This window comes from Lolium rigidum, chromosome 4 (assembly GCF_022539505.1).
Source record: "Lolium rigidum isolate FL_2022 chromosome 4, APGP_CSIRO_Lrig_0.1, whole genome shotgun sequence".
NCBI lineage: Eukaryota > Viridiplantae > Streptophyta > Magnoliopsida > Poales > Poaceae > Lolium > Lolium rigidum.
This window is the reverse complement of record NC_061511.1, coordinates 271,534,253-271,545,846: the sequence shown is the minus strand read 5'-3', so window position 1 is coordinate 271,545,846 and position 11,594 is coordinate 271,534,253. Positions and strand designations below refer to the sequence as shown.

Sequence of the window (11,594 nt, the reverse complement as noted above, 5' to 3'; positions counted from 1 at the left end):
CCGGAGGGGGACAAGATAGACCGGCTTATTTTTTTTTCGAGATGGGATTATTACGCGTGCGTGTGCTGGTCCAATGCTTAACTTTTCAAAGGTACTTGTAAGAAACGACACGAAGGCCAACACCTAAGCTGGAATAGCTCAGTTGGCCAGAGCGTGTGGCTGTTAACCACAAGGTCGGAGGTTCAAGCCCTCCTTCTAGCGTTCTTTTTTCATGAATGCTTCTGCATTTTGATCATTATATTTTTTTCACTGGACCATATTGCGTTCTTTTTTCGTGCAGTCGGTTTTAGTCCGCAACTCAATGCTTCTGCATTTTGATCATTAAATTTTTTTCACTGAACTATATTATTAAAGTTTAATTTTTTTTGCTATTTTTATTAATTAAGGAGCAATTTTAGAGGTCTTACAAACCACGACTTGACCGAGAGAGGTCCTTCTAATGTTTAGTGCGGTCGGTATTAGTCTGCAACTCAATGCTTCAACATTTGGCTCATTAATTTTTTCACTGCAACATATCATCGAAATTCTTTTTAAAAATAAGTCAAAAGATTTGCCATTTTTATTAATTAAGAAAAAGTTTTAGATGTCTTACAAACCACGCCTTGATAGAGAGGTTAAGCCCAAAACCAAAGCCTGATCTGAGGCTCGGCATTGCCCTTTTTTTCTTTTTCTTTTTTGGTTACAAAGCATGTTCGAGGTAGCGCGTTGTTTTAGAAAATGTGTGTGTTTATTTACCTCCTATTTCCAATAAAATCAACATTAGAAGTGACGCCATGGTCTTCTTTGTGTATCGCCTCAATCCACCACTCATTGACGGTATGCATAGTGTGCCAACTAAGGCAAAGTTAATTCTTGACATTGAACCACACTCGAATAGTGAACCAACACTTGGAAAGAATGTGGGAGGCAGATTCTTGCACTTAGTTGCAAAAGCTTGCATCTTTCACAATTTTGCCATCCTCTCATCTCTATCCATCATCCAAACTCTATTTTAGATGATCAACCAAACAAAAAAGTTGCACTTAGAGGTCCCAAGCTTCCAAACTAAAGCGTGGGTCAAAGAGAAAAAAATGGAGAAAACAACGGACAGTGCTACAAAAGTTGGTAGTGTATCAGCTCCGATTCATAAATTTAGGCTTGTGATTCCCTAGGTCAGGCAAATGAAGGCTAGTCTATGCTCTTCACTTCTGCTTAAAAACTTGAACACTTGTATCTTATGATTCATTAGGCCAGGCAAATGAAGATCATTTGGCGTGAACTGAATTCTACAAAGAAAATTATCTATGCATGCCTTGTTGATGGCAAAATAGATGGGTCCAAATTCATAATCTTTGTGATCCAATACGGTCAGGCAGATTGCCAACATGCTCCAGTGCTAGAGGTACATAGAACAATAACAAAATAGTCTCACAAAGAACACTAATAGCCAAAACAAGAATATTGATAGTAGATTTGTTTTGGGAAAAAATAGTGCTTCAAGTAGTAATAACAGTAATAATAGCAAAAACAAGAATACAGAAGATAGTGGCATAGTGCTACAGCAGACAATAAGACCTACCCAACCTGTAGATGGCATGAATCTCTTTGCATTGTGATAACAGACAGTTTAGCATAAAGAGTTGGAAAGCAAACTAAAAGACAACTGTGTCTAGCATGGTCCCTAGGGTCTGAACTATGTTCGACGACATCAAATTCGAGACATGCTCCTCCAAATGCTTCTTCGCATCCTGCCTCCCAACATTTGCAATCGCCAGTTTCTCAGGCGTCAGCTCATCCTCCTCCTGTACAGCCTTGTTGTACTTGATGGCCAGGCCCAGCATTTCCTGCTCAAGACAACACAAATAAGTAAATAACAGACCACAAAGAATACGTGAGCTTGCATCGTCCACTAAACGGATCTTCTGAGTAAAAGTAGAACACCACACACCTCAACAGTCTCCTCGTTGGTCTTTGAATGAGTGTCAAACCTCCTCAAAATCAAACCATCAGTCCATTTCTTTTTATGTAGGTTCAGCAACATCTTCTCCTCAAGCTCATTTTTCCGGTAGTTGATTGCAATGGAGTAGTAGTGCCTGTTCAGCCCGTGAATGAGAGCCTGGCAATGGAGATAATACAACCAATTATGAGAAATTAACAAAACAAGCGTTCATAAGGCCCAGACTATCTAGTAGTTACCTGAATAGATGGCTTGTTTAGGTGGCCAACATTCGATGTTGTCTGTCGTGGCTCCTGGCCAAGCATCATGGTCTGAGGGTTAATGAGACGGAATGCATCAATGACCACCTTCCCCTTGACACTCTGGATGGGATCTATCACAACAGCAACTGCCCTGGGATTTAAAGCTTCGAAACTCTGCATGTCAACTTTGAAGATGTTAAATATCGCGAGCGTACTTGGCCACTTCAGTACAAGATTCCGAAAAGAGTATAATAAGGTCCACTAAAAGCATAAAGTAGGTTGCCACTACAATATGTTACATGGGAGGAAATAGTTTGCCACTATTCAAACCAATGTCCTATGTTGTTAACTTTTATGCTTAACATGTTTATAAATACAACTTTGAGATTTTCGAAATTAATTAATAGGTAGTAATACAATTGCCAGAAAAAAAATTGCGAAAACAATTTCCAGGATTTTCGAATGCAGCTACCTAATTGTTCAGACACCCTTCCTTTTTCTAATACAATTAGCAGATTTTTTAAAAGCATCTAACAGATTGTTTAGACACTCTTTCTAGGTTTTCTAATACAATTGCCGGGTTTTCAGAAAGCAACTACCAGATTGTTTAGACACCTTTGCCAGGTTTTCTAATACTACTGCCAGGTTTCCTGACATAGTTGCCAGATTTTAAGAAAGCAGCTACAGATTGTTTAGACACCATTGCCATCTTTTCTAATTCAATTACCAGGTTTTAGAAAGCAGCTACCATATTGTTTAGATACCCTTATGATGTATTTTAAATACAATCACTAGGTTTTTCGAGGTTGTTTGATGCAACTACCACGCTCGCAGAGTAGAGCGCCAAAGCATCGAAAGTTGTTGTAGCCGCACCAGATTATCTGGTCCTAGATACCCATTTTGTAGCACATATTTACCGGTTAATTAAAAAAAGTGTATCACCTATCTTCATTTTTTTGGAATAGCTAGTTGTTACATTTTTTTTTAACTCGAGTTGTTCCACGCTCCATGCTAAAAGTGAAGTAGAGTCCATACATGATGCTGCGAAAGGAAAATATGAACGTTGCAAAAGATCTTGTGCACACTGCAGCGAAGCTGGCTACGCATACTACTTAATTTGTAGCGTCCTGTAGCAGATTGCTAGGTTCCTGTGTCGTATCTTGTAATACAGTAATAGTAGCTTCTAACAAAGGAGACTAGGCATAGCCTACTGTGATACTAGAAGGCAGAAGCTCCAATGTAGCAGTCAGCCTATAACACTCTTGTAGCTACCTTTCCCCCCGGTAGCATAAGGTAAAACAACACCCGTCTTTGGATGGATCCAAGTGGAATCAGACGTGCGGGTGACAGCACCGCAAGCTAAGACATCTGTATGGCGCCTATAAGTAGATTTTTCCTTCAATAATTAAGCTTTGGCTTGTTGCGAACTTATAGATCATCACCTATTATACTAGTATATTACTCTATTTTTTTCACTTCGCTATCCTACAGTACAGTGGGACTGCATAACAGCCAACATATCGGTTTGTCAAAACAAGTTAATCAGGACGTTTTTACAATAAATGAGAACAATAATGATAGGTTAACATATATTTATAAATTAGTGGATACGATGCAGTAGTGTGACTGGCAAAATTACATATACATTTGTGAAACAATGTTTTACAATGCATAAGGAACAATAAGAAATAGATGGAAAATGCATAGACCTGCTGAGTATTGATGTCAACTCCTGAAAGCCAGCAACCAAATCCAGGATGTGAGTGGTACCAGCCTACCACCATTTCAGGTCTGTAAAAGCAATATAACTATTAACAAACATGTTTGCCTACGTGATAACCGAGCAAAGATCACACATGATCATCCATCCAATGCTTATTAAAGAAAATGCACCCACTAGAGCTATGGCCAATATTATTACTAGAAACAATTTGCTAGCAGTGAACATACAAAAAACAAGATATGTATCAAGATGATCTGCACGTTGCATGAGAAGTAATGCTACTTCAATTTCCCTAGCAGATCATACATGGGTGAATAACTTTTGCACGTATTTTGTGAGTAAATATTAGTGCTAGATTATCAACCCAGTGTATTTTGAACGCATGATTCCATAGTTGCCTCGTTGTATGATGATCCAGCTTCGCTGTAACAGGAAGCTTTTGATATATCTTAACGACCATGCTTAGCAACAAATAAGGTCTGATAATTTCTCTTTTTTTTGCAAAAAAGGGTCAATCTTTAACAACAGGATGGGTGGGAGCATTTTGCTTACATCAATATTGCATATGGCATCATGGTTATTAACATCGAGGAACCTATAGCTTTTGAAAAGAATCAAATTTGGAAATTTGATTTAACTTGGCACGGATGTAAGACAGAGCAAACCACAACTAACGGATCTCTAACATGCTCTGATGTCCACAGTTGAAAACAGGGATCGACAGAAAACTATAATCAGGAGAGGCAAGTCATGAGGCAGCGCATACCTGCCGGTCTGCTTGAGCATGTCGAGCATGTTGGTCTGGAAGGCGTGGTCGACGGCCTCGACGCTGACCCCGGTCCCGCTCTGCGGCATGGCGAAGACGTCCACGACCCTGACGGTGTAGTCGTCGACGAACTCGCCCAGCATCAGGCCCATCACCTCCATCGGCACGCCGGCCCTCCCTGCATCGTCGGCGGCGCGTGAGAACAGATCTCGCACCGGGACCTAGCCCTGGCCAGGCCGGCGGAGGAGGGGAGAGCGGGGGGGGGCGCTAGGGTTAGGGTTAGGGGCTGACCGTGCTTGAGCATCTTGAGGAGCGCGAGCGAGGAGATGTAGACCTGCTCGGAGGAGTCGAGCAGCGGCGAGTCGCTCCCCGGCTGCCCCATCCCCGTCTGGCCGAAGATCCTCTGCAGCCGCTCCATGGCTTCGCCTTCGCCGCCTTCGGATCGCTTCTTGCTGCGGTTGCTGCACACACGCGAGTACCCGGTGGTCGCTGCTGCGCAGAGCGAGGCTGGAGTATTTTTATTGAGGGAGAAATTGGGCCGCGGTATCCTTTGTGAAGGAACCGGACTACGATATGCTTTGTGCAAGAGCTGGGCTGCGTTATCCCTATTTGGAAGAGCTGGGCTGTGGAGCCCTGTTAGCCGATAGCATGAGGATGGGTTTGTCTCAATTTTACTTTTTTCGAGTTTTTGATTTTCCAATACAAAACATGAGTGTGGATTTTGTACACCCACGCATGAGTGTGGGTGTACTCTGTGCCGTTCGTTGGTTCATCGAGATTCACGTCTGTGCATGTCAGTAGGTCATTTTCCTCCCCATCCCTCAATTTATCTGTCTCATCATCTGCTCCTTTTCCCGTGGCTTTTCTCCGCGCAACCCGGGACAGAACCTTAGGCATTTTGTCCATGTCGGGACTTGGCCCTTGGCAGAGATTCTACAGCTAACTGTATCCCAAAAAGAGTCCGGTGCTCCATTCTCTTCTCTCTCTTCAATTTCCTCGTGCTCTCCCCGCCGGCAAAGATTTGAGCTTTTCCCCCGCCCGCTGTGTTTGGCGGTCGGATTTGCCCCGGCGTGACGACTGCTCCGTCGTGCCGCCTTGCCGCCACCAGTCCTCTCCACAGTGCCGGTGGGCGGGCCTTGCCTCGAGTCCTCTCCACCGTGCCGCCGACGTGCAGGTAGAGTACCTCGTCGCCGGAACCCAATCTGTTCTCTCTCCCATGTTCTTTTCTTGCTTAAGAACTGACAACGACTAGTGCTGCGTGCAGGCAATGGCTACCGGCGCGTCTGCTCCCCTGTGCGCGTCTTCTCCAGCAGATTCCTGCCCGCCACGCCAGCGCCCGTTGGGAACGCGGAGGCGCACTTGGAGCGCTCTCACTCAATCCCGGTATGCATGGGGCTGACGCCATCTCTCGCACCAGTGACACTGGCGACGCAGTGAGCGCCTGGAACGCGAGGTGGACGTGGCTGTGCAGCGTGCCAGTGAGGCGCGCGCCGAGGCTGACCTGCCGGTTCCGGCCGGATAACACCGAGCTAGCTCCTTGCGCAGGCGCGACACGACCGTGCGGCCCGGCTTGCTGTTATTGCGGTGTTGTTGCTTCTGCGCGGAGGAAACAGCAGCGACCGCATCTCCGCCTTGGCCGCCTCGTTTGATAGCTCTCTCTCAGATGCCGTCTTCTAGCTGTGGAGAAACACGAGCAGCTCCAACCCCTGTGGATGGCGGCGGTTCGCGACGGAGTAGAAGAAGGCAGGCAAGGGAAGCAGAGCCGTCCTCTCTCTCAAAAGTTCATATTTTACCCCAATTTTTCCTGTTGCTAAAATGTTGAATTGTTCATTTTGTATGGAGTGATTTCCTTGTTGATGTCTTATCCGAAAATGGTGAGTGTTCTCGGTTTAGTTCTTGTTACTCCACGGCTGCTGGCACTGAGCTAGCCGGTGCTCTGTTCCAGATTCTTGTTGGTTACCTTTTTTATACATTGCAATACATAAGAGAGAGCATTTAACATGTCAACAAACTGTGGATTTTCGAAACATTTAGAATGCCTTGTTTTGTGATTTGTTGATTCATTGACTTGATTCCAACAGTAAATCACAGGTTGCTCCTGACCATGTCGTTGAGGAAGAGCAGGCAGTGGAGAACATGGGAGCTTGCGGCCGTGTTGGTTCCGCTCGAACACAGCGAGCCGCCGACGATAGCGACGACAAGGTGATGTGCCACCGGCGACGATGGCGTCCGGAACTTGTCTTCTGTTCGCATTTAGTCTTCAGCTAGCAGACCCGGTGTTAGTCATCAGTACGCAATTAGTGGAAGATGTTTTATTGGACCTTTTTGGCCGATGACAACTAGCAAGGAATCCCATATTGTACCAAGCTGTGGTAGATGTAAATATGTAATATGGTTGTGTTGTTACCAATTTTGGTGATCAATGAAATTGACTTGCAAACTCTTGCGATTAAGAAAATATCATGTTGTCCTGTGGCGGGCATCCTGGTTGCGCCGCTGCAGAAGTCAAGTGTTCGAAAAGGAAGTTTAAACCAGATTGACAAGAAAAGGTTTAAGCCTCAGACAGACAAAAATAAGAAAGATTGCATGGTATGTGTTCATCTGGAAAAAAAATGCAAGGAAGACAAAAAAGAAAGAAAGCAAATGCTCCGCGGTGGGAGAATTGGATCGGAGAGCTCTTCGTCGAGGCTGTGGCACGTGCTGTCGGCGCTCGACGGCGCCAAGACGCAGTGGTACCACTTCACGGCGATCGTCGTCGCCGGCATGGGTTTCTTCACCGACGCCTACGACCTCTTCTGCATTTCCCTCGTCACCAAGCTGATCGGCCGAGTCTACTACACCGTGCCAGGGTCGCCCCATCCGGGAAGCCTGCCGCCGACCGTTGCGGCCGCCGTCAACGGCGTGGCGTTCGTCAACACGCTCTCCGGGCAGCTCTTCTTCAGGTGGCTCGGCGACAAGGTGGGCCGGAAAAGCGTGTACGGCATGACGCTGCTGCTGATGATCATCTGCTCCGTGGCGTACGGGCTGTCGTTCAGCCACACGCTGACGACCGTCATGGCCACACTCTGCTTCTTCCGGTTCTGGCTCGGCTTCGGCATTGGTGGCGACTACCCGCTGTCCGCCACCATCATGTCCGAGTACGCCAACAAGCGCACGCACGGCGCGTTCATCGCCGCTGCCGCATCCTCCAGCGGAGCCGCATCCTCCGGCGGAGCCGCCCCTGCCACCGCATCCTCCGCCGCTACCGCATCCTACCGCATAGCCGCTTCCGCCGCCGCCCCCGAATCCGGCGCCACCGCATCCGCCGCCGGTGCTGCTGCGCAGAGTAGACTGGGACGTGGTGCTCCTCCGGTTCAAAGTGGAGAGATGATGGTGGACGAGAGTGGAATCGGGAGGAGAGAATGATAGTTGTGGCCGGCCATGTCGGGTGAGAGGCTGAGAGCGGAGAATCGGGAGGAGAGGATGCTGGTTGCGGCCGGCCGTGTCGGGTGAGAGAGGAGACGCGGCAGCGAATCGTGGAGTCAAAAGCCGTGTTGGGTGGCTTTCTGCCCCTGTTCATGGGACCCACCAATTTTACAGAAATGAGGGAAAAAAGAGCAAAATCACTTCTCTCACATGCCATCTTGTCCGAATCTCCACGCATCCAACGGTTTTGAAAGCACCCACACCCATGCTTGGGTGTACAAATGTATTTCCGTACAAAACATCTTGGAAACTTCAGTGTACTTTGGTTTCAGCACAATTGTATTTCGATGTACTTCAACTCTATGACCACTAGTAATTCGCAAAAAAAAAACTCTATGACCACTAGTATGAATTAATAGATCGCGTAGAGTATGGTAAACAGACAAGCTCGGTTTGTAAAATGATCTGAAAGTGTTGTGAAACGAGCAATGGGCCATGATGCCTCGGTGAGCTGGGTTTCTTAAAGTTTTCAGCTAATCCTTTTTTTTTCATTTTAGAAAAAAAATAACACAAGAAAATAGTTATCCTGATTTACGAGTAGTCCTGAGAGCTCCGCTGAGAGCAAATGACCTACATGAATCTTTGCACATGTTGAAAGGTACTTAAACTAAGTGACAACATAAAACTACCCGTCAAATAATTTATCGTCGATTCAATACAACCGGTATGTGCGTATGGTACCGGGACCAGGAGGTGACCAAGAAAACTCATCTAGGGATTCGTCCTCTTGCACGCGGCATCGTCGGTCTGCTTAGCCTCCGGTGCTCTTGGGGCCTTGGCGGGCTCTCGCGCGGCAGAAGAGTTTTTCGTGTTTTGATAGGTTGTTTGTATTTTTTGGGATGGTGAGGCGGAGGCTACATCCTAAAGTCGGGATAAGGTCCTCCCCGTCATATCCTCGCTCAGGTGTTGCGTCTAGTATCGATGGAGGGCATGTGGAGTCGTGTGCCGGATGGATCTCTTAGGATCAGGTCGGTTTTCGCTCAAGTGTGGTTTCAGGTCAGTCTCTTCCGATCTACGGTTGTCATCTTTTGTGATGGTTGTTGCTCTTGTGCACTGGTTCTTTGGGGACTAGGCACAGCGAATTCCCATTTGTCTATGACAACAAGCTTTGCTCGCCTCCGGTGATAGAGGGGCGATGACTGCGGTGCACCTTCAGCTTGTGTCAGTGTCTATAGTCATCACTAGGTGGTCCAATGACCTACTTGTAACTTTTATTGCTTTTGGATTTGCTTATACTTCTATTGATGATTATTAATAGATTAACGTAATTTTCGCAAAAAAAAACTACTTGAACTAGTATATGCAATTTACTAACACAAACAGTGGAAAACGTATCTTGGGGTGCCGAGAATGGGTTGGGTAGGTGTTCTTATACAATCATGCCTGAAAAAATGAACCACTTAGCTAGGGTTCATAGGCCAAGTTTTCATGGGCTCGGGGGAACCTGACACACCTATAGTTTCACCATTGAATACAAGACATCAAAACAATATAATTGAGTAACAAGTGACAAGTGATTCTCCCCTTGTTGTTGGAGACTAATTGTCAACATTTGTTAGAGCACTAAAAGTCAACTTGAGATACTTAGGTTAGCCTCTGTGGCGGTTGCACTAGCACCGTGAAACTTCACCCCGCTTCCAAATCCAATTATAACAAGGAAGTCTAAACCTACAATTGCCAGCTTGTTGTCAAGCTCCAAGTTATAATTGAAAAAATGTAAAAGATGGCTTCCATTCACTAAGAAAACGTTACAAATGGGAAAAATACATTCACACAACACATATGATATTCCAAAACACCCTCTTGCTATTGTTGAATTGTTGGAACTCATCGGACCTTATAAGGATGATGTCCTTTGAACCACTTCAGCCGGACTACCTCGGTGAGGCCTTAATTTGCGTTTCATGCATCATAATATTTCTATATTTCATGTATATTTTGCAAAAATAGAAGTATCACAAATAATTTGAAACCTTTCTTTGCCTAAGAAATATAAAATTCATTTGTTTCATCTTTAAATCTTAAAAGGTGTTGCTTTACAATACGCACTTTCAAATCATGATGCAAGATTTTCCAACCCATAAACTTCAAACTCAATCCATGATCATTTGAACTCCAGGTATAGATTCTAAAAACAAGTCTAAACTTCTATTGAAGCTTTATATCCATTATCATAATACCTTAATGAGATTATTTTGTCCTAATAAAAACATTGTTTCAATGCATTTTTTTATAGGAATCATTGCTATGGAAAATTCATGAATAGTACACGAATTGATTTGTTAATTACCATATATTTTTATATCTATCCACATAACTACCACAATTTACTGCGTGGATAGGCGCAAGCATTTTCAGTAGTAGCTATCTCAAAATTCTCACAATATACATAATCCATCATAATTCTTTCTAGATCTCTCCACATAACTACCACAATCTCCATGATATCTTCATGAATATCGTCATAATAATCCAATGATACTCCAACCCTACCTTAGACGTAAGTCATAACAATTGTCACAAGAAACACACCTCATACCTTTCGAGATAGGCATGGAAACTGGCTAGCTCCAATACCCGGAAACAAATATTATGTTCTTTCGTGGCATAAGATTGTTGCATATCTTCCGACATGGCAAATCGTCACGTAAGAAGTTGTCACAAGAAGACACAACTCACACCTTCGAAGATATGTGTGGAAACTAGCCCATTCAAACTGGAGACTACAAACAACGCACGAGCACGAGGGATTCGAGATTTTCGTAAACTTCAAGATTTTCATGTTCCAAAAAGTGCATGCAGAAGTCTAGTATGCACATATTTTGTTAATACAATTATGCTTTCACACGCGAACAACACAAAAAATGCCAAATTTGAGGACCGCCATCGATGTCTACATAAAACCGTATTTTGGGTTAACTAAATTATAGTACTATTTCAACAAAATTTACGTCTTTATATAACTAAACTTTATTTTTTATGTATTTGTGCAACAAGAAGTCATATTTTTGAAACTTTTGAACACCATTTCTTATTTTTCGAAAATACTGGTACGTACCTTCAGATTCTTGCGCGACTTCGACGTGTGAGATTATCAAATCAAACCCATGATGTTGAATCTCCTAGATTGCGTGATATACTCTAGAGGACACGTGCACATCTTGCTACACAGCAATCAGATAAGCACCCTCTCTTCTTTGGATGAAAAAAGATAAGCACCCTCTTCATGACGCAACAAAACAGGTGCTTGGTGCCATGCCACACATCATGGATGCCTCCAAAGGTTCCTGTTCGCTGGCTGGTTTCCACGAGAGGAGACCAATACGGCAAAAGACCATCACATACGTGTCTCGTCACCAGGCAGCTGATGCTCTCGGTCTCACCCAATCGGCACACGTTTCCTTTTCCTACGAGCTGCTGCACCTGCGCACGCCATGACACGACGTGCACATCCACCCACGC

General features: G+C 44.7%; 1 protein-coding gene and 1 non-coding gene across 2 annotated transcripts; one reads left to right on the top strand and one right to left on the bottom strand.

Moving 5' to 3' along the window:
* The first annotated feature begins 127 nt into the window (after positions 1-127).
* On the top strand, positions 128-201 carry TRNAN-GUU. Its single transcript has one exon. It is a non-coding gene; the product is annotated as a tRNA-Asn (tRNA).
* Positions 202-1,420: 1,219 nt separating this feature from the next.
* Positions 1,421-5,156, bottom strand: LOC124707748 (26S proteasome non-ATPase regulatory subunit 14 homolog). Its single transcript, XM_047239427.1, has 6 exons — positions 4,959-5,156; positions 4,668-4,845; positions 3,888-3,969; positions 2,176-2,352; positions 1,928-2,095; positions 1,421-1,823 (listed from the first exon to the last, which is right to left on the bottom strand). Exons 1-6 carry the CDS (start codon positions 5,083-5,085, stop codon positions 1,632-1,634), a joined length of 924 nt encoding a protein of 307 aa, XP_047095383.1. The 5' UTR covers positions 5,086-5,156; the 3' UTR covers positions 1,421-1,631.
* Between the last annotated feature and the right edge of the window lie 6,438 nt (positions 5,157-11,594).

What these genes read in the sequence shown, in the direction of transcription:
- LOC124707748 (XM_047239427.1), bottom strand. Translation starts at nt 5,085, where the DNA reads ATGGAGCGGCTGCAGAGGATCTTCGGCCAGACGGGGATGGGGCAGCCG. An exon ending in ATGCTCAAGCAGACCGGCAG is followed by an intron (nt 3,970 to 4,667) that starts GTATGCGCTGCC and finishes TTGCTTTTACAG; the next exon opens with ACCTGAAATGGTGGTAGGCT. An exon ending in TAAACAAGCCATCTATTCAG is followed by an intron (nt 2,096 to 2,175) that starts GTAACTACTAGA and finishes CTCCATTGCCAG; the next exon opens with GCTCTCATTCACGGGCTGAA.